The 23,803-nt window shown below is 35.5% G+C and overlaps 1 protein-coding gene across 1 annotated transcript in view; it reads left to right on the forward strand.

Annotated features, from left to right (window-relative positions):
- The window catches only part of PIP4K2A (phosphatidylinositol-5-phosphate 4-kinase type 2 alpha), a 52,636-nt gene extending 29,167 nt beyond the window's left edge, over positions 1-23,469 (forward strand). Inside the window, exons 5-10 of the mRNA XM_085318344.1 lie at positions 2,362-2,508; positions 4,670-4,708; positions 14,514-14,627; positions 18,016-18,259; positions 19,267-19,370; positions 21,157-23,469. Of these exons, the coding sequence (XP_085174470.1) occupies positions 2,362-2,508; positions 4,670-4,708; positions 14,514-14,627; positions 18,016-18,259; positions 19,267-19,370; positions 21,157-21,237 (729 nt within the window). The 3' untranslated portion in view covers positions 21,238-23,469. The remainder of the gene's footprint in view (positions 1-2,361; positions 2,509-4,669; positions 4,709-14,513; positions 14,628-18,015; positions 18,260-19,266; positions 19,371-21,156) is intronic.
- The last annotated feature ends 334 nt before the right edge of the window (positions 23,470-23,803 follow it).

The raw sequence follows: 23,803 nt of genomic DNA on the forward strand, positions 1-23,803 counted from the left end.
TATTTCTCTTACTTTGTAGGCATTCAAATTCTGTAGTTAAGAGCCATAAGATTAGAAATAGATGGATAATTTAAGCAGTTGAATGGCCTGAAATTCTGTGGCACTCAGAGACTAGCTTCATTTTTATCGTCATTGCAGAAACTGATCATCCTGGAGGGGGAATTGTTCAGTAAACTTTTTTATGATAACAATGTTCCCAGCCTTCAATATATTAGAAACATATTTACCATTAGAATATATGCCAAGTACTAGACGTTTATAGCAAAATAATCAACACAGTTTGAATAATAGGGATTATTTTTTTAAAAAACAAGTTTTCTGCAGCCCCAACATTCATAGTTCTACTTTCAATTTGTGATTGCCTGTTTAAGAGAAATTACTGATGRCCAGAATGAGCTATGTACCTTTTAACACATAGTAACTGCTTTGTGAGGTTGTTAATCATCCTATGATCAAAATCCTTTAATCCAAAAACTGATTTAAAAGCTTTTTGGTCTGTTAAAAACAAAGTAAAAGTGCCTCTCAAATGCAAAATGATCAATCTTTGTGCACTGTTCAGACCTGAATTTGCCTTTGTGACCTTTTGCTGTCAAGCTGCTTTGTATGTTGGGGCATATGAACTTACTTCTTTCTTGAAGTAAGGTGTTCTGCTGCTTTCTGGGCAGTCAGAGCTTAAAGTGCTGGACTGTGAACTGGGGCAATCGTGGCATGAGTATGTGCTCTCTCTGCTTAGGGGATTGTAACCTCCAAGAAAGCAGCAGGGTAGGCAGAAGGTGGTGTGATACCCTAAACTGTTGCAATGAGACCAGCAGGRCTCATCTGTCAGAGCTGTTAGTCGTAATTTAGTTCAATTCACAGTCAAAAGTTTCAAGCTTTGTTGTTCGTTCACTTTGGTTCTTGCCAGACAGGATTGCTTTCAGGACTCTTAAATCTTTCTTAAAAAGCTATTTTTGATTTTGCAGTTTAAAAAAGAAAAGTCTGTATTTGATATGTGCGGATTCCAATATAAAGTTAGTAAGACTAAGAGGAATTCCTTAAAATTACCAGAGGAGCCAAACTGGAAAATCTTCAGATTTCCAAGAGCTTTGTTATGTTGTTTATTATCACACACTAAGCAATGTTATTACAGGAGGATTCAAATTGCTTGTTCTCTTAACTTATTCTAAAGTCTCCTATATTTGAGGAAAAAAATGTGCTTTTAATGACCGGGTCATTTTGACAGAAAAGAAGCAAAAACTTCAGTATTCAGTAAAAACTGAAAGCTGATCTGCTTTAAAAAGTGATTGTTAGTGTTTTCATTTCCTGTTTAGGGCTTGAATTTTTATTTTTTTTCCAGGTTCTTCTGTTTGAAACTTGGTAGTAACAGAAAGAGGAAAGTTCTTGATTCCTTCTCTATTTTACTCCATTGTCACTTAACTTTTCCTTGATTCCATGTAATATGAGTATTACATTTGGTTTTAGGATTAATATAATATGGGGGGGGGGTTATTCTGGGACTAAACACTCGTTCTTCGGTAGTTCTTGTCTTGAATGTAGTTTGTRCTTTTTCTGCTTCCAGCAGTAGCCTTTCAACAGTACTCTGAACTGTTAGTGGTAGGCAGGTAATTTAAGAATAAAAAAAGTCAACAATCCAGTGCAGATGGCAGATCTTTTCAAGGTTATTAGTCCATTTGTAATGGAATAAGAAGACCTTAATGACATACAGCAAGGTGTAAATTAAACTTATAAATACACACACACACATATATATATATATATACATATACACACTCAAACACACAAGTATCATACACTTTGCTGCTCAGCTGTGTTGACCCTGAAAGTTGACATCACATGGGAACTAGCAGAAAGTCGCTGAAAACAGATAGTATTCTTTGTTGGTGACATAGCACCATAAACATTCATTATGATAAACAAGTATTTAGAACTGAAATTTTTCAAATTAAAAATGATTTAGGACAACAGAGTACAAAATACAGCAGTGTGATGTTTGTAAAAATAAGAGTTATCGTTTTTGAGATCAGTTTCACATACACTATCTGCATTTTGGACCACAGAAGTGCACAGGTCTCTCAGAAAGAGCCTACTCTTTCTATGAGATTATTTGCAGAAGTCAAGATTTTTAAACTAAGCAATTCAAGTTTTATTTATTTTTTCATTTTTAACACTGAGCTGAAAATAGGATAATCTCCTGATGAAGGATTTTTCTTTGGTATGATTTTTGGAAGATTTGTCTCCACACAAATATATTCAGCAAATATATGTGCTGTTTCTGGGTGTTTTATCTTTAAAAATTTTAGAAATACATATACATACATATATACAAACACTTATTTCTGCTTTGTTCTTTTGTTCCTGCAGTTTATTGTGGAGTGTCATGGGAATACACTTCTTCCTCAGTTTTTGGGCATGTACCGACTAACTGTTGATGGAGTTGAAATATATATGATTGTTACAAGAAATGTGTTCAGCCATCGTTTATCTGTCTATAGAAAATATGATTTAAAGGTAAGAAATAACTGTTAATGAAATAACTGATAAAGCAGTTAAAAATCTCTAATATAATTGTTAGAAGCTGTTGATAATAGAATATTGATCAATGTTTTAATGAATTTGAGTTGTTTTATGTAACAACCAAAATTAGGTGGTTTACTTCTAAATTTAGGTTTAGCAAAACTGAAGAATGATTTTATTAAAACAATGTATATACACAATTGTACAAAAATGTACAATTTTTAAAAATGTAATTTAACCAGATACACTTGTTAAATGTAACTAATGGTTAAAGGTATAAAACGTTCAGACAAATACACTAACAATTCTGCCTGCTATATGCTTTTATCAACACTGGAGAGCCACAGCTGATTTGGCAGAGAGCTTTTTTATAATGATTAAATAATGTCATTATTTAAACCAATAAAATGTTACTAACAAAGTACATCTCACTTATTGCTACAAAAGCTTCATCAAATTTAAGTAAAAAATAAAACAGATGTTAAAATGCGGAATTTCTATTGCTTTTATCATAAAGTCTGTTTCGGTTTTGTCCCTAAAACTCTCTCTTCTCTTTGCAATTTTGCCAATAATTAATATACAGTACTTTAGAATGAATGCCACAAATAWTCTCAGTCTCTCTATCTAAGGAATTGTATGCATTTCCTCCATAGAGCCTCCCCTGAGAAACCTATTTCTTTGTAATATGTTTAATTTCTGCGTGCTAATCTACATAAGTGTATCTGAGCTCGTTTGAAGATGGTTACCTAGCACTCCATATGAAGGGGTGTGTAATGCTACMTATAGCGCCATCTTTTCCTGCTGTGAAGTACCTACCTAGAAATTAGTAGATATTTGACTGGAGATGATTTTATGAGAACTGATTTCCAGATTATCATGAATTGATCTGTTAGTGTTTAATACTATTTGGCAGGAGAGCCAATGGTGTATGGATGCTAAGAGACTACAGATCAGCATAGGATTCCAAAGGTATGGTTCTGGGCCACGGAGTCATTTTGTTAAAATGACAGAAATATCAAATTTGGCAATCTCCCTAATCTGACTATTGCAAATGCTCTTTTTCTTTCATTTCAGTTTTCTGCAGACCTTTTTTTCAGGCACAGTAGTCTATTGTAGCAGATGGAGAATACAATACAAAATAAAATGTGTATCCTCAAAGACTTTTATCAGGCTTCATTTTCAGCTTTATTTTCGTACAGTGGAATGAAATCCCTGTTTGCTGTACCATACAGAATAACAATGAAGTGCTGAGGTATGGTTGGGAGTTCTCAAGTTTTTTAAAGTAGTACAACTCTACTCCAGCATTTTTTTACCCAACGCACACCTTCCAACAAAATATAGAGCTAATTTACCCATCCAGGCTAGCATATTGTATTTTTATGTTATAAAGTTATTACAGTTACTACAGTTATTATTTCTTACAGTGCCACTATGTGATGGATAAACTGTGGGTATGTGAAAGGGCATATTCCTGCTCCAGAAACTTACAGAGAAACATGCACAGTGCTTTTTGTCACCTCCARCCTATTTAGAAAGCACCCCATAGCTTGCTGGTTTTAAGGCGGGGGCAGAAGTCTTTTAAAGCGTTCAAAATATCTTTGGCAAACACTGGACAAGATCTTGGTAAATCTACTCTTGGTCCCATCTCTCTTTTTTGACTTCATGTTGCTGTAAGATGYTTTCTTCTTGTTTATACTTTGTAATCTTTTGTGTATTAATTTATATCATGCAACATCATTTTCAATTGTGTATTAAATATGTCCAAATAACTATAATAAARGACTATTCCATAACAGTGCAGCTAAACTGGCACCAGAAGATCACAAGACTGCCAAACAAACTGAACCTCCAAGATAATTCTCTCAAAATTGGGATGAGATGTGAGGAAGAAATGCCAGCATGGGGAGGAGGGGGGACAACAGAGGTCGAACACCTGAGGATTTAATGTATCTTTCTTCTTTCATGATCTATCTTCTTCAARTGATTGCAGCAGTTCAAGGGCCCCAGGCATTCTGCCTACTGTATCACCTTTCTTTGAAACAGCTCTCAAGTTTAGAAGGATACAGTTCAGCTCCTTCTTGATCAATTATCATAGAAGTTTTCAAATTAGTTTCTGAGATATGCACATTTTTAGATGCACTTTTTTCTGTTTCAGGGCTCTACTGTGGCTCGAGAAGCCAGTGACAAAGAAAAGGTATGGTGCATTTCTGTTTATTTTTCTGTTATCTAAACTGCTAGATAGTCTCAGGGCATGCATAATCAGTGCTGGTCTGCCCCTTTTCTTTGTTTTCTGTCGTATTCTCACCTCCTGAGTTCTGCCTCTTTGCCTCCTTTATCTTTCCTCTGTTTGCTGCAGACTTTTGAATATTCTTTTGTAATGGTGGTGAAAGTTCAGAAAAGTGAACCAATCTTCCACCTTGTCCTTTTCCCTTTTTCTCTTCATGTCCTAGCTTCTTCAGAACCTGACTGTGATAGAAAAACATCAGGAACTTCGCTTTCCTCTTGCTTCTTCATCTTGAGTTTTCTTACTCTTTAGTAATAGACATTTACAGATATTCTGTGTCAATTGATGGAATGATGTGACATGGCACAACTTGTAACGTGAATGTAAAATTGAATCAAACTTTGATTTGTGAGAACCATTGCTGAGTACACGAAGATATGTATAAATAAGCAAACCACTGTCCCTGTGACAAACTTGGATGGATATGTAGCTATAATGAGAGAGATTCTCCTTCAAATTCTGTAGCTGCARTTTTACTTTAAAAGGAAGTTGGTCACTTTGTTTTTCTACATCTACTTTTGGTTCATTTGGAAAATATAGTATTCTAAAAATAAATGTTTATCTCAGATTTMTGTAAAATACACTGGTGGTACTCTAGGAGAGGTTTGTCTAGACATACTGCAGGTAATTGAAGATGAGGCACTGTCTCTGTTTTGTGAGACTTTTTAGATTTCAGGATTTTGGGTGAAGTCTAGAAATATGTGACACCTGCTTTCTTAAACATTAGTTGTGCCATACCTGCCTCTTTAGGTCTTCAACAAGCCCACAACTACTCTAAGGAATAAGAGACAGGCTGTAGCAGTCTGGGCTAAAGTTTTAGCTATGTGAAAAGCTTTGTGTTAAGTTTTTCCACTTTCTCCTAAACTATGACTGAACACCTAAATTCTTCTTCAAGCATTAGCCAACTAACCTGTCCCTGACGCCAACTGAARTTGCAATCATCTGCATTAGTTTTCTTCTGCTGTACTGTGTGAGGCCCCTCAAGATCATGCTTTGAATGGTCTTTGTYCTTTTCTTATGGTCTATTTTTATTCTTGTTTTGTAGCACAGCTACTTGTGTTTATAAACCTGAGAGGTTAACCCTTCTATGTTTTACAAATGATAGCTAGTACCGTTGAAAAACTCTGCTGATAGTACTAAAATAATCTGATATAAACAAGGAAGGCAAATTATCTAAGTTGGAATAGAGCTCAGATTGCAACATTAACAGTTGGAATAGTAACATAAAATTTAACAATATTACATATATTCAGCTATAAAATAACTGATACTGTACAGATATTCAGTGCTTGTGCTTTCTGAGGAGTTGTAGGAATATGCCTCATACTCATAAGTAGATCAACAGTACTATACTGATAGTTATTGAGTGAGAACCTCAAACACAGACTTAATTCTGTCCCCATGCAAGTCAGYAGCAAATTACAACTGTAGCTAATTAGAACCTAATGACTACAAAGTTCTGTAGTTTTGTAGAGTTGTATACAAAAATACTTCTCTAAATTTAAGGTGAAACTATAACTTTACTGAAGCTAATGAAAGAATTCCTATCAACTTCAACACTTCTAGGTCTTTGCTTTCATTTTGTGGGACTTACCTGAAGGAAACATGTAAAATTGCTGCCCCCAGGATCGTCTTCTGATATTTTAACAACTCACRTATTATTTTCTTATTAAAGAAATTTGACTTGGAGACAGAGCCACATTAAGCCTACTGGTGTTGCAGGCAGCCAGGCTCAGGTTGTTAAAACAGACTTCTGTTACCCTTAGTTCCCCTCAAAAGTCAATGCAGTGCACCAAGGAACGGAAAAGCCAGCACTCCGCGTAAGATCTCAAAGCAGCTCAATGAACTGGRTGGACTACTAGCTTTGCAGAAGGAACAGCATTTTACGAACACTTCAATAAATCATTTTGTAAATTATTCCAAGGAGGGGAATTGTCTATTTTCTGTATAAATTTTGGCTTTCTTTCTTGATTTGGAAAAGGTCAGGATATACTGTCATTTGTCTTTATAGTAGCTGTTTCGAATACTCTTAGTCTTTGTGATCTGAATCTCTCCTGCAACAGGCATTAGAGCTGTAACAGTTCACTTACATAAACTATTTTAAGCAGTTCTAAAGCACAATCTTTAATCTTATATAATAAAGTATTTGTGTATTTCTATGAATAGGCCAGGAAAGCTTAGTCTTGAAATTATACGAGCAGTGATAAAGACCAGGGTTTCAACCCTGCAATCATTAGGCATACTGCGCGTGTGCCACCAAGCTCAGGACCCTGAGAATTGTCTTGACATAAGTATGCAGATGGATCTGTTGTTCAAACCTGGCAAGTAAGAGCTCTGCAGTATGTTTTTCACTTTCATTTTGTCTTATGTAGATGTCACTATTTTAAAATTTTATTCTCTTCTAGTATGTCGTCTTCTGTAGGAATTTCATGACAATCTTGAAGATAYGGGAATGCCTGGAAAATTCTAGCTCAGTAAGGGGGGAAAAAAGCATTTTTAGCAAACTTTCTCAAAAGCTTTTGACATCTCCTATTTATCATGTCTCAAGAAATTACTTGGAATGATTTAATAAAAACAGAAAATCTCAAATGCTTATCTGATATGGTAACTTACTAGCTAATTTTTAGCCAGAGGCAAATTAAATCATCAATTTATTAATTTCCTCCTAAATTACATTAATAATAATAGAATCCAAATTAATGACAGCATTATTTAATTACATATTCTAAAGGCATTCACTGCTATTCACATCAGAAAAACAGACAATACAAAGCAGGAAGCTTTGGGTGATAAAATGTAAGACTAAAATGTCTGGTAATACTTTTTTCTAATAGGCCTTTAAGTAATTAATTTTTAATTTCAAATGTCAGTATTCAACTAATCAAATGATTTTCAGAATACTGAACATAGTATGTTAGCTTCATTTAAAGCTGTGGAATTCAGAAACCAGAAGAGCAAATCTTTCAGTCTCTTGCATTAGCACTTGCTAATGTGGATTGAAAATTCTAGATAAATTACTTTCAAATGGCAAASTTGGCTAAAATGTTAATGTTCTTGAATTTCTTTTTTTTAATCTCTCTATTCTTTAGTATTTACTCTGTTAGTAAGTAAGAGGCAATCAATTATGCAGAAGGATTTAATGGACCTTAAAATAACAAATCAGAAAGAAAAGAGTCTTTCTACTTCAGTTTTGTGGTATAAAATAGATATTACAATTTAAACATTTTTTAATCAGGTTTTAGGAATAAAAAAAGCTGGAATGACTTTGAGAATGTTACATGCTGCCCTGTTCTCAGTTTTTCTACTGTTTGACTGTTTTCAACTGTTTAATATCCTAACATATTGATGATAAGCTCTGAAACTGTCATTTCAATATTTTGTGATAATCAGTGTGGAGACAAGCTCCATCCCTTAGATTTCACCTTAACACACAATTCCTCTCATTTGCATTATAAGTGTTATTTTAATAATAAAGGCATCACTTTCTTGGCAATAAGTATCATAACATGTACTTACAGATGTCTTGAATTTAAAAAGAACAGTATGTTTCAACAGTTGTCAAATTCTGACAGCTACTCCTTTATTTTTTTTTTAGTCTTTATTTCTCTCTTTTTTTATTATTGACAGTGGGCATTTTCTATTYGTTCCTTGGAAAATTTTGCCCTCCTGAGAGAAACAAGGATAATGCAGAACTCCCCTGGTCGTCTCTCTGTTCACAGTTATGCTAAACTTTCAGTATGACATGAAATTAGCCATTATAGCTGAGTGTGCTTRTACTTCTAAAGAACTTAAGCAAGTTGCTAGTGAGTGAGCAGCTCAGAAGGCAATTTGAAAAGGAAGAATAAAACCTARGTGAACTAAATATAAGCTCACCATGTTTCATCTTCCTTGAGCAATCTCATAGCTTGATAATCATATCCTTTTTAAATTTTTGTTTGTAACTAGTTGAAATACTACATCAGTGATATCTGTTGTTTCATAAATAAACATAAATACATAAAAATGACAGTAAATTCATTTGAATAGAGGGTTTTCTATTGAAGTTCTTTTTTGAAAGAAGTTATTGTTAATAGCTATTATGTTACATATTAGTTAAATTGCATGCAAATTACTTAGCTTTGATAATTAAAATCAGAAGGTACTGCTAGATGTAACAAATCACTTTTCAGCTTTACACTTTAATTTTTACCCTATATATTATAACATTCAGTAATTAAATTACCAGGTTTCTGAGAGCTCAAGTATAACTAATGGAAGAAGGACCTTAGTACAGGAGCAGAGCAACAAGCTCTTTCAGGCTTGAATTTTTTTTTTCTTTTGATGTCAGTAGGTAAAACTTGATTCAAGATTGATTATTTCAAAATATGATGTATTTCTTCCTGCTAACTTAAAATCTCTAATTCCAGAACATTTTTTTTTATTTATTCCTTTTCTTCTTTTCTTATTTCCTTTACCGATTKTAGTCTGCTTCATATGCATGCCTCATGCAACAGATATGTGAAGCATGTCTGTGAAATGAATCTCAGGCTGACATACRCAGAGATTGACTTTCAAAACATCACACTGCAACATTTAAACAAAATAAAACAAAGAAGGGGGAAAATTAGAAATTTGTTTTGGAAAACAATAATAAAGTTCGTATCATATAAAGATTAAGTACTGAAATAGGGATCTCAGCTCTGATTGCCTATTCCTGTTTTTGCTATAGGTTGCAGTGGGATGTTTTGAAACCCCCTTCTTTGTTTTATTTTGTTTAAAAGTCTGTTTTCCACAACTTAAAATAAGTTTAAAAATAAAAAAGAGAATCTTGTGTTTTATATGCAGAATGTTCATTTTGCAGCAGGAAAACATTAACCTTCGGGGTAATTCTAAACGCATTCCCTGAGCATTGAAGAGATATATGCTTACTATTTTAGTGCTGCTTCATCCATGTTTGAATTCCTAATCCATCTAAAACTTTCTGCACAGTCCTACAAAAATCCTAGTTGCACCTATTAAAGTCATTCCAGTGTTTCCTCTCAGACCCCCCTTCTGGCGTTACGGCTCCATTTCCATTGCCATTTACAAGCCCCTGACATCAAATGGGCTGCGGGCCCTARGTGGGTTAGAAATCCCTGTCTAGGAAAGACAACTGGTACAACAAAAGCTTGGGCCCAGCTACCATAACTACTGGAGGAAAGGAGCTGCAGTGTTCAGATTTTCAAAGCAAGTTCTAGTTACACTTCCTCTTTTTAGAACTAGGGACTTTAGACTTTTGATTCATTCGACATCTACCTGTGCAAGGTTATTGCAAACTATATGTAGCATAATACCCTCTTTCAAAAATCCTACCTTCCAATTTAAAGTTAATCTGATGTGTTTAACTTGAAAAGAACAAGTACATATTAAACATTCACTGTGAAAAGAAAGCTGTGGTGTGGAATTTAACTGATGGCAGATGTCTTACACCATTCTCAGAGGCAGTATACTGTAWGCCCAATTTTGCAAGGGTTTAGCTATGTGAATAACCTGACTCATTATCAAGTTAATTCCAAAACAATTAATAAGACTGTTATGCAACATTCCTACAACCTCTTTTTTGCCTCTATTGGGTAAGAAATTGCTGCCAGGTTATGAAAACAATTAGTCGTCTTCCTTTTTCAGCCTAAGACTCATCCTGAGACTTTACTGTCTACAGCTATTGTAGAAGGCTTCTTCCAAGATGCGGAATTAATGCTAGCCATTATCATTATTTTAGGTCATGGTGCACAAAAATCCCTTTAAAAAAGAAAAACTAATCTTCACTTTAACATATTAGGCTAGAGTGCTGAATTGAGATGTATAAGAAATGTGCAAAAACTATTTCCATGTTCGCATAGAAATGAAATCTTCACATCTGGCTCTTACCTTCAAGAAATATTTTTCAGAAACACTTCCAGTAAGKCAATAGGCTGATTCTTTGTGATTTTTAGGCTTGAAACGAGCCTTACACATTCTGTCCTCTAAGTCAAGGAAACATTTATTATTTTTCAACCTTTTCAAAGGCAGTAAGATCTTCCTGCATTAAAATTATCTGCGACCATGACACTGTTTAGAACATAAAACAGAAGTATGTAAATAATATACTTTTTTAATAGATACTTATTTGTAAAATCTACTGTTCATTTCTTGCATCTTCAAGTAGGAGATTAAAAATGATGGAGATGATTCAGAAAGAAAATCTATTATTAATTTAGTGGAAGTAGTTAGAYGTTCATCTCCTGTGCAGCTCTTAAAATATTTAGTCCTTTAATGATAGTAATATGTTCATTATAATGAATTACATTATAGGAGATTCTTTTTCCAACGAGGATTTTGCTTCACTGGAAATATTTGAGATTGCATTAAAAACTAATTGTATCAATTATTTCATTAAAGCAAAGTCTCAGTTTTTTCATTCAGATACAGTGGTTTAAACAGCAACAATGTGTTTTTTCTGCATTCACTTGCTGAGGTACATAAGATGAGTATGTATACATTAGAATTTTTCAGTATGGAAACGTACGTGATGGATTTTAAATAACTGCTAAAGCCCCTCCTAGTTTTAATTCCTAAACTTCCAAAACACTTTTTAAGACATTAATTTCTGTGTGAATTGCTATTAGTACTGGCTACTGTTAGTAACATTTGGGATTGAAATAGTATCCTAGTGATAYTCAGCTTTATGTAAATATGGAGAATGATATTTCCTAGCACAAAAAAGCTTTATCTAGTAACAAGAAGAGGGAAGAGTGTAGGCTGAGAAGCATCACACAAATATAGCGAGGGCAACCACTAGCACATGGCTTTTTAGCTCTGATTTCTTATGTTGGACCCACTGCTTTTATTTCTAGGACTTCCTATTTATTTACATGCCTGAGTATTGGCTTTTAATTTGTGCAATTCTGTATTTGCAAAAACTTCTCTGCTGTGGGTGTTCAGGTGACTAACTGAACAGAGGCTATTGAGGGCTGGGCGACCCTGCACGCAAGGCCGTGAGGAGCCTCGCTTTTGGGGAGAGCTGAGTTTCCCGCTGCCCTGAACGTCCTTTAGAGCACCCTTTGGGTCTTGTGGTGACAGGCAAGAAAGGTGGCTGTGTCAGCTTTGCTAGCTCAGGTTCATTAAAAATAGATTGGCAGACAGTGTTAAAGCAGAATATGGCACCTGGCCGGCAGGGATACCAGCTCTAATAGCTTCCCAAAAAACTACCATCTGCAATTTAAGTTTGTTTTTATTAACAAGACCACTGTCGCAAGTGGAAAAACACTTTTCTTCCCCTTCATCCAAGCAAGGTCTAATTGGCTGGCCTTGTGTTATACAGGAAGTCTGTGGCCGGGTCTAGAAATAAACCTMCATCTCTGTGTCTTAACCGCAAGCGCATCCTTCCTCTGTGCCTCCCCTCCACCTCTCTGCTTTATTTTCAACAGCATTAATAAAGTTTTTTTTGTGTGTGTGTTAATGGATTTGTTTCACCACAACCTCTTTCTAGTTTAATAAACAATTTGGATATACCAGATAGAAAAATATCCTAAGATGAGGATTTTTAGTGACTTTGTTGCTGGGAATGAAGGGAGCTGGTTTCTTGCATTTTTTATTACTGTTTCATCTCAAATTGATTCGTCCAAGTCTCCTCTCCATTCTCAAACATCCCACTCGCTGGATTCCAGCTGCTGGGGTTGGCAACATCCTTTTATCCTCAGTCCAGCCTCTGCAAAGTTAGCCCACACCTGTGGGAGGTTTTTTCCATTGTGTATGATACAGCCTACAGCTGTTAGTCTGGAATGCTTATCTGATATTTCCTCTACTCTTTTTCATCCTAAACCACTTACTGAGTAGGCCAGAAAGAAAATCGATGCACAGCCTGCTGTCACATTGTAGTAAACAATTCCTTGTTCGCTTTTAAGTAGTGTCTCACATGTTGCCTCTGTGTCTTTAAGTTAACCGGCAGAGCACTTCAGGATGACTGTCCGTGGAAAGGAGGCTGGTAGGGATAACAGTCACCGTTCCATCTTGGCTGCTTGAAGTGTTTTTCCTTTTATTTTTAAACTAATATAGGACTTTGTTACAAAGTTAGGGGRTATCTTAACACATCAGAATATCCTAGCTGCAACACAGTAATTAATTCAGAGATGCCAAACTCAGACCTGACCTTTTCCAAAGTTCATTAGATGTTGGGATTGAGTGGATTTAGCATTGATTCGTAACTATTAAAATCTAATGTTTAAATGCTTTTGAGCAGTTACTGGAAGAGAGTGACTTTTCTAAACAAACGCAGCACTGAGGGCTCTTGAGCAAGCCCAAATCCCAAGTCCAAGAAAATAAATTTGGACAGTTCACTGAGCATTTCAGCCACCTTTCTATGCAGCCCAGAAGCAAAAAGCTTTAAACCATTGTTAAGATATATAAAGGCATTGAAGGGTCTACCATGATCTCACATTTTAATTCTGTGCTTTTCAAGAAGTTCTCAAGAAGGCAGAAGAACCTCTGAGATTCTCCTCTTTACTGTGTCTGAAGGAAGAAAATAAACTGTTAAAAATGTTGTCCTTGGGCAGGTTATAAGCGATGTCATAGATGTCATTAAACTTACGAAAGATGTTGCAGTAGGTTCATGTTGGCTGCCCTTTATTCCTAGCCGAAGGACTTTCAAATTAAAGGGAAATGATGTTACTCAAAGTACGTGTTTTAGTTCATGGGGCTCAAGGATTGTAGTGCTCAGATGTTCTGTGGCATTTTCTTTGTAAATAAAACCTGTTCTTCCCAATCTTCCCTACTAGTTGGGGGAGAGAAGGAGAAGGCTATGAAAGGCTCTGATTGCAGGAGCTACTTTACTTAGGGGTTCCTTGACCAAATACCTTAAAGGGACTGGGGTTTTTGTTTCTTTATTGTTTGACTTTTATTTGTTTGACTTTTTAAAGTGAGCTTCCAGTCCCTTCGCTCTGTGAAAACAGAGCACATTTCAGGGGTCTTAAGTTGGGTACTAAAACCAGTGGTTACTTTATTATACTGGTCGTGTAAGTTTCTGACTTTCCTTAATGCTGTTGCGACTCACTTCATGGGAGAGTTAAAGATGAAGATAATCAACTAACGCTCCAATATCAAGATATTTAATTGAATTTTTAAAATGCAGTAGTCTTTTCTGGTTTACCACTTCTGGACAGTATTACATAATTCCTGTTGACTTTTTTAAATAATTATTTGATATTAGGCACTTATAAACCTTCACAATAGCTATGCAAAATGTAATCCAATGCCTATTAGATTTGATGTGATAGCACTTTGTTATGAGGTATAGATTGTGTTTGGACTTATTTTTGATCACTTTTGACAAGTGACGTCTTGGAAGAAGCACAAACTTGAATGGCAGATGGCAATGAAGTATTGGATTTGGTATTTTGTCTTAGTTAAATTTACTACTTTCCCAGGAAAATTATATCTACATGGATAAACTGAGAAAACAAACCTACRTTTATCATTATGAACTGCATGCAATGGAGGTGTATTTGCTTCTGCTGCACAAGCAGTGGTGGGACTTTCCACTGTGATAGCTCACTAATGCCCTCTTTTGGGCGTTGGTGAACCTTTTGCATTTTGGAAGCTTTGAACATGTAGCTCCCAGTGGGGTTGGGTGAGCTTTTGCTGTGGACCCAGGTTGAACGAGCAATTTCATTGTGCTCCTGCTCATGTTATGAATCTTACTGTAGGTTTCGGTTTGTTTTAGGCCAAAGAGCTGCCAACGTTCAAAGACAATGATTTTATTAATGATGGCCAAAAGATTCATATTGATGAAAACAACAAAAAGATGTTCCTTGAAAAACTCAAAAAGGATGTTGAGGTAAGAATGCACCTGTTCCATTATATGTAATTAAAATATGCAGCAGATTACAAATATCCTAGAAACTCGTAATTCATAAAATGAAAAGTCTTCGTTATGAGACTGTATGCGCTGACTCTTTTAAGTGAAATAGTTAAAAATTTCAGGAGTTGATCGTTACTTTGCTGACACAGTAAAGAACCTTGATGCTATAGGTGKTTGTCAGACATTGCCCCAACCTTGATGATGTAGTATTAAAAAGATGGGAACAGCAGCGCTACTAAGTGCTTTGCAAGCATAATACGTCCAAATGCCCCCGAGGGGGAGGTAGGTATTGTTAGTGGTATTTTACAGATGGGGAATGCTGCGGTGCACCAAAGCTATTGACCTTAGCTAAGGCCATATGTGGACTGTAAACCGTAACAGACAGTGTAGGTCCCCCTCCTCACAGCTGTGCCTGCTCTGTTTCATATTAGTAATCCAGTTTTAAATCATCTTTAGTATCACACTAATGGAGTGCTTCAGAAATTTGTATACAGCAGTTGCACTCATTATCTTAATGCAGTCTTCCCTTGTAAATTTGTAATAGGTTCAATACTCAGTACAAAAGTGTTGTTTTACTATGTGATTTTAATACGATATTTTGTTATAACTGATATAGCTACTCAGGAAATAAGGGAAACTAAATATTGGGCTAACGAGTTAGCAAAACTTGGCTTCAAGTTCCACAATTCTCCTACATTAACACTAAAGACAATATTGTGTAGTCCCTATATTCAAAGCCTAAAATCCATTTTCGTTGTTGGACAAGGCCTGACATCAAAATGGCCCTGTGGCTTAATAAACTCTCAAGTGTTTGTACCAAAAGGACTCTGAACAGACCTGTTAGTTCTTCAGATCTGTATCTGAGTGTTGTTCAAAAACYGCTGCATAGTCACACAAAATGGTGTAACTTTAGAATTTACCCAACAATTTTTTTTGAAGAAAGCTAATTTCTCATCAATTGAATGAYAATGATATTTTGCAAAATACTTATGTTTTTATAAATGTGTCTTTATTTTATATTTAAAATATAATAAAAAATTGTTCTGTCATTCTCACAGTTCTAGAGATAAGTTAATTTGGGCTTAAATTTTGTGCTCTTTTAATACGTAATGCTGTTGCTGACTAAAACTTTTATAGTAGGTAGGTTTCAGATAAGATTTTAAATATGTACAGTGTAGGAGATAGGAGATACTTTATTGCCCCAAAATATGGATTCTGTTCTGTCTTCTACATCAAGTACAGTGTAATTGTAACTACAATAGCAGACCATGTTTTGAGAGGCTATTTTTTATGGCTTTAAAATTTGTGCAGAGCATCATTAAATACACATGTAAACCACTAGCGTGAAGTGATGTGACACATGATTTAGTAATGGGAAGCCAATTTTTTAACGATGTTTTCCTTCAGATAACTAAGAGTATGCAGCTTGTACCCAATGAGTAAGCACTCAGATTTCACTACAGTCTAAAAAAAAATTACTRTACCATTACCTTGTCAAACAGTGTTTATAGTTAAAACATATTATGGAGTAATATGCTCAAATATATGGCTTTATATCCATTTTTGTTTGTCATTACATAATTTTTGTTGTGTAGCATTTCTTTCATAATCAAGTCTTATATTCCTTTCATATGTTCAGACAAATACCTATTACTGCTGTTTTGATATCTTGTTGTCCTGCACCATCTTCCGTTCTCTCCTGCCTCATTTTCCTGTCTGCTTATTCGGCTGAAACTGTCCTGAAGAAAAAACATATAAGGATATTTTTTTTCCACTTTAAATGTGATGATCTTTTCTTTGTGATGATTTTCTTAAATCCCTGCTATCATCAGCAGTACGCTTTTTTCCCCAGGTCCCATTTTCTTGTGATTTGCAGCCCACTCCTTTTCCAAGCAAAGGTCCGTTCCCTTTCATACTCTTCTTCCTTTATTGGTGGAATTTCCAATTGGTATTGGTAGATTTTCCTTCTCTCTCCCTTTCTCTTTCTTGCCCTCTCCCTCCATCCCTCTTACTCCCTCTCTCTGTCAGTATTTCTCAAACATCTAATGATATGCTGGAGTCTTTCCACTCCATCGCCTTTGGCCTATCTCATCTGTTCACACTGCATGTCATTCCTTACCTTCGTGCTGATCACAGGTCAGCTGCTCTATGTATCCTTGAGGTCTCTTCAAACTTAAATCTGTTCTAGTCTTGTGAACAGTCTTTTGCTTTATTATATTAAAACTAGTAGAAACTAATTTCTTCTTTCTTCCTAAAACCTCTTCTCATTTTTCTTCTTCATGTTATCTTTTCTAGTCATCATGTTATCTTTTCAGTCATGTTGTTATTTCTGAATCCTGTCTTTTCTCACAAAGAGGATTTTGACAAACTATATATTGTTTCTCTTTTTCTAGTGATTTTATACTCTTTCATCTGTTACAAAGTCTAGCTTAAATTCCTTCTTCTCTGTTCTGCTCTACCTTCTTATCTGTAGCCCTGTAGAGACTCTAAAAACTGAAATAATTCATTCTTTCCATCTCTTTTTATGCATATCATAAGCTGTGGTTCCACGGGTCTTTGTATAGCAAGTTCAAAATCCCAGCATTGCTTTCAAGCTGCAGCACAACTCCCCTCATTCCCTTGATCTGTTTGTTTATTCCTTCTTTTCTGTTTCCCGTATTTCTGTCTTCCTCTCTCACCTTTCTGCTTTATCCTGTTCCYCTCATCTCAGATAACACTGTATAGATATCAAGTATATGCACTTTCCACTTCGCTTCAAACTCCCATCTTTACTCAAAAATACCTGTTCGCATTCAGATTTTGCTTACCTGATTTAAACTGTGAGCCTTTCACTGYGAAGAGAATATGGCATCATTTCATTTCTTCACAATGTAAAACTTTGCTACATAGAATATACTACTGGAATATTTAAACATTTTTTTCATAATTCTTTAATAATGATTACTAAGGAGCGGGGGGAATTTAGTGCCAGATCATAGCCCASATCAGCCCATCTGATAGCACAGAAGCTGGTCTGGACATTGCACAGAGAACAAAATAGCCCTAAYAGAAACCCCAGGCAAGAGGGATAGTGATTGCCTCACACAGGACTGCTCTTCACCACTGGGAAAATGATGTTTCCCAGAGGATTTTGGAAGTGTGTGCTGCAACTTTTTATAATCTTAACTTGTAACTGGCCCATGTTGTGTTGCTACATCTTACTAAAGTATAATGCTGCTAGATTTACACTTAATCCTCCATTTTGCTCTCTTTCAGAAGTGTCTGKTTTTTTAGGCTGATGACGTCTTTGCATAACTTCTCACATTTGTAACTGGAATTTACATTTTTTGGTGATATTGATAAATTGCTTATTATCACTTTCTAGTTTCTTGCTCAGCTAAAACTCATGGACTACAGTTTGCTGGTTGGGATTCATGATGTTGAAAGAGCTGAACAGGAAGAAGTAGAGTGTGAAGAGAATGATGGAGAAGATGAAGGCGAGAGTGATGGCACCCACCCTATTGGAACGCCTCCAGACAGCCCAGGAAATACACTCAACAGCTCACAGCCTTTGGCTCCRGGGGAATTTGATCCAGCTATTGATGTTTATGGCATAAAATCCCATGAAAGTAAGCAATAATAAATATTCTTATGTTAAGATGTTTTGATTCCTTCACCAGAATCCTAAAGGCCTCATAACCACATAAAAGCAAAGTTAAATTGCACAATATAATTCCCTCTGTAGAAGAGGAAATGAGTTGTTCTTGGGTGCAGAAGTAGAAGACACCTATAATGCTCAGCTTTGATACTGAACATATTTCTTAGGTATTGGGATGTGGAGTTACAGTTGAGCAGTTCACCAACTATACAAACAACTCGTATATTGTCTTAGCTATTTACACACAGAGATTCTCATTTAATTCTTTATTTTTTTCATTTCTTTTAGGAAATCTAGTTTATGTAATTTTTTTTTTTTTGCCAATAGGTAGTTTATACTATTAAGAGCACTCCAGAAAAAAAAAAACGAACAAACAGCATTCCAATTTGTATTTCATCTTTTTTGTTGTTGTTGTTTTGGAAAATTCTGTATGCTCACACCCAAGTTCTGTGTTGCATCAGAGAGAGTCTTATAAGGAGCGCTCTTTTGCATAAGAAGCCTGAAAGTGTTTTTGACATTAGTGCGTAAAACTAAGTATGATTAGTTACCTTCGACTGTTCAAGACCAGGAATATTATCACTCTTTTTCTTTTTAATAAGCATGTACATTGATAGAGGAATGGTTTTATTCATAAATAAAATATGATCTTGTTTGTTGATACAGAAGCACCACTTTTCATATAAAACTTCATAGTTTTTTCTATTTGCTTATATGAAAAAACATGTAATCCACATCACTTTTAGTGAACAGTAATTCCTGTTTCTGCATGCTGGTGTTTTGTTTTACATTCATTTGCTTTTATTTGCATTATATATGAATGCAGCTAATCTCTCAATTAAAAAGGGCTTGAGCCTGTGRTGCTTAGTCACACTTTCTGTGATAGTGACAGATAGCAGCCTGTCTTAGCTGCTGAGAGATCCCTGTGAAGTCTCTTCTTCTGGAAGGTCATTCTTGCTGCCGTGTGTTTGCCTTTTGCAGATGCACCTCGGAAGGAAATATACTTTATGGCCATTATTGACATTCTTACTCATTATGACGCAAAAAAGAAAGCTGCCCATGCTGCAAAAACAGTTAAGCATGGGGTAAGTATTTGGGGGGGGGGGTTCACTCTCATTCCACTCTCATACGGTACTGGTGCATATTTATCGTTTAGTTCCCTGCTGTAGCACAGGTCAGGACATCTTTGGAAAGGGGGAAATAGATCAGTTTTTTCATTTTTTTCTAGTTTAACATTTAATTCAAAAGTAGAGTGTAACTGCTACACATACATATTATATACTGAGTGTAAAGCGCTCTTTTCAGCTGTATGCAGTGCTCTTACCCATAGCAAATGCTAGTGAGATGCTGCTTTTTTAGGACTTTSTCCTAAATTTGTGAGATGTACCTTCTTTGAAACAAAGTTGTTCACAGATACTTGTATTCTTATATAGCTCTGTAAAAGCTATTGTGAATCTGATTTAACATTCAGGACCCTGGTGGTGGTTTTATTATTTGGTACAGCCATGATGAAAATTTATTACTTGGCATATGACATAGGTTGCTTTGCAAGACTTGTAAAAAGTACAACATGCAAAATTAAGCATAAAATGTACTTACTAAATACTTCAAGACCATTCAGTGAAGGCTACTATTTGACTGCCATAAATTTCTTTATTATTTTAACTGAAATTGCTGCTTAACAGCAGATACTAGAGAATTATGGTGAAGTATCCCAGTCTGATGGAGTTAAGGATTATATCTTCTGTCATCACTGTACAATGATTTTAGGGTTCAAATGTCTTAAACTCTTAAAACAAGACCTTAATCGTTCATTAGTCTAAAATCTGTTCTCTGTCCAAGTATCTGAAGGAGCAGACCATTATTTTTTTTTTAACCAAAGAACTTGGAGCTTTTTAGTTTACAATATGAAGTGATTTAGAATTCTCAACAATAAGCCCTGTACAGGCTTGCAGAAGATATTTTTCTCTCTCCAAAACAATGCTCTCATTACTCTCTCAAACCAGCTGAAAGTTGATGCAGACCATATGCAGCCATTATCTGGCAGTTATTAAGGAACTTTGAATGTAGCTTACTTAAAAATCACAGTTCTGGCTTAAGTAAGGGGTAAAAATATGTTGTAAATAACAATTAGGATTGTTAGAGCTGACTGTGATTAGTCCTTTCAACTGAACTTTTGTACAACGATTTTCATTTATTTCACTGTCTATATCCTGAGCCACCTGAAACTGAACTTTGTTCTATAATTGCATCCAATTTTTTGCTTTTGTAAATGAGGAAAATATAGATGCTGCTAAGGCTCTCAAAACCTCAAATAATATGGATGAAATTGTAAAATAGCAATTATGCAGCTTATTCAGTGAGTCAGGATTTAAATGTATATATGTTGAAAAAATGTTATTCACTATTACCATATATTCCAAAGCAGGTTGATTAGCATTCAGATAGCAGTATACATTAAACAAGCAGTGACACACCAGATCTGACTATGCGAATTCAGCCTTCTCTATCAAAGACACTGCTGCTAAACAGACCAGAATCTGTTGATGAATCTGTGGGTAGAATGGTTAGGTATGTAGTAGAAATTATACAGGAGCTTGAAGTAAAATGAAAAGTAAAGAAAAGGAAAGAAAGGAAAGAGAATACATCCATTAATGGAAACTGGACAGGAAAGCTGGCGAGCACAAAGTATCACTGTACCCATATGACGTCTTAAAAGGATAACGTTCTGCTTGAAGGCCATTGTAATTTGTGTTTAGGATATCTGGCCCTGAGACTGCAAATAAAATTTGGGTAAGTAACACTATCAGTGCCAAAGCATCAAATAAAATGTTGGTTCTTCCTTTTCCTCCCCCTCAATTCTCTGTATAGGCCGGTGCAGAAATTTCAACTGTTAATCCTGAACAGTATTCAAAGCGCTTCTTGGACTTTATTGCCAACATCTTGACGTAACCTATCATGTTACATGGACAGACACAAGACCTGGGGACAGCAGCAGTGGCTACAAGCGTAGGGAAAAAAGGAACTCAGAGACGTGCTCATCTTGCAGAAAGCAACCCCTTTGTTTACATCTGCTGGCAAAGATGACTGAAGTGGGGTGGAAGACGCGCTTTAACAGCTGCCTGATATTCCCAGCATAGTTCTAGCTATTTCTGACTCTTTTGTGTGTGCAAAAAATTAAAATAAATTAAATAGATCAGCTTACTCAGAGTGCACTGTGACAGTAATACTCTGATGCTACCAGCTGAAATGGAATAAATGAGCAAAGAGCTGTGGGGTGGGGGTGGGGAAGAGTAAATGCATGTTCAATCTCCAATATTGGTATCAAACTGTAAACTGTGGATCAGTTTATTTTTTGAACTAAAAGATATATGACAGTATTCATGATGGTAATGATGATAATAAAAACCTTACTGCGAATGTTACACTTACAACTTGCACACTGGCACTCCTTAAAAAATATACCTGACACAGTGAGCCGTTGGTGCCGGAGGATTTTCCTGTTAGGTTCATGGCAGTTGGGTTTTTTTCCCTTTTTTCTCCCTCTCCCATTTTTTTTTTTTTCCTCCTTTTCAGCACATTGCATCAGGACGTTCAGACTCTCAGACATCTGAGAGCTAATGTCTCTTATCTTACAAAGAGCTAACATGTATTTCATGCTATGTGTACATTTTTTGCTACGGCAAACTTATGTTAAGGGAAAACCTTGCTTGTTTCACTTTGTTACCTGAAGTTTTCATTTGTTTTATATTCTTGCAATATAGGAACTAATAATGTTACAAGTGGAAAAAAAGCTTATTTGAAGAAGTGCATAGTTTTGGGCAATAGTAGCTTCATCTTTCTCCCTGGAAAGATGTGCATACTGATAGAAATTCCATTCTCCTGTAATTTAATGGGAATTTGAAGTTTAAATGCTTGTGCTGTGCTGTTTAAACAATGGTGTTTTATTATGGATTATCCCTTAAAAATTAACTTTGAATTTTACTGTTTACATTATTAGGAAAGCAGGGATACTTCTGAATTTCTGAGCTGTGTACAATATATGATTTTTGAGTTTACATGTAAAGTTATTTTGCAGTACAAATGAAGTAATATGTTTGTCACCTTCCAAGATATAACATGCAGTAGCGTACCAAAGTGAATGTCTCGTTCACCTCCATGATAGACTCTTTCAATAAAATGAGAAAGGGTGTTTCAGAGGGATTTTTTTTCCCAGGTCGTCTTTTATCATCAAAATGACCTGTCCTATCATTTATTCAAATTTGATTGTATAGTACATTGCCTAAAACTGTGCTGATCATGTTTAACTTGTTTAAAATTTTTAAACATTGTATTTCTTCTCCTCTTGCATTTTTTCCCAAAAGATTCCATGCTTGAAAAAGACAAATTTACATATGCTTAAAGTTTATCTACTTATACACTGTGCTAAAGCTGTGCCTTTAAAATTTCTTTATTGAAATTGTTAGGTTTTGTAGGCAATTTAAAATAAGTCATGCCCTCCCCATCATCATTTATAACAGAGATCAGGAGTGCCAGCATGCCTTCGCCATAACTCACGTCAGTGCTGTTCAGCCTGCAACGGTGCGTAATGTACGTAGTGTTTTACTTCAGAGAAGCCTATACATAGCAACCCATCACGCTCTCTCCAGTGGCCAAAGGCAATACTGTCCCTGTTGCTGTATTAATTTTTTTCTCCCCTCCCCTACCTTCCCTACAGGTTTTTTTTTTTTTTTTTTTTTTTTTTTTTTTTTTTTTTTCGTTTGACTTAGTGATGTCCGCAGCACTGTAATGTATGTGTACACTTTTGTATTGTCTGTATTTAAATAAGTTGGTACTGTGGCGTGATATCTTTTGTCCTCTGCCCATATACTCCATCTGTCTACAATATCACTCGCTTTATTTTCTRAAGTATGCTGTGGCTTCTTAAAGTATGGGAGACCCTGAAGTAAAAATGAGGTTGAGTAAATATTTGATTGTGGCCAATTAGTGTACATTTTTAGACAATTTTAGACAACAAAGCATTCTTTTTGTCTGTGTAACAGTTTCTGTCATTCTTTATTGTTGATAAACTGTTTATTTGGACAGGGCAAGGAGGACTCATTATTGTATCTTAGTGCTTAGATTACACTCCAAACATGAGCAAGGCTTTATAAAATAAAGCACTTTGATGACTCACTAGGTAAATCCTTTGTTCCTGTGTTTCGACTATGGTTTTGATCACTTGCAGATGAATTTTTGATGCTGAAACAAACCTGTAACCTGTATCTCAAAGAAGAAAGAAAGAAAGAAGAAGAAGAAAGAAGAAACTTAAAATAAGCACGGGAGAACCAGGATAAAATCTAATGAAAAACTCTTAAGTGGCTTGAAACATTTTGCCTTTGCTTTTTGTTCACTGGCTGGTCTCTGASAGCTAATACGGAGATCTGTGATTGGCAATTGGATGGACTAAATCTTAGTTTTACTATAAAAAAGTAAGATCTGCCACAATAGTTAATTTAAAGAAAGATTGGCATAAGTT

This window comes from Rhea americana, unplaced genomic scaffold, assembly GCF_003343005.1.
Source record: "Rhea americana isolate MKP2758 unplaced genomic scaffold, rheAme1 scaffold_53, whole genome shotgun sequence".
Taxonomy (NCBI): domain Eukaryota; kingdom Metazoa; phylum Chordata; class Aves; order Rheiformes; family Rheidae; genus Rhea; species Rhea americana.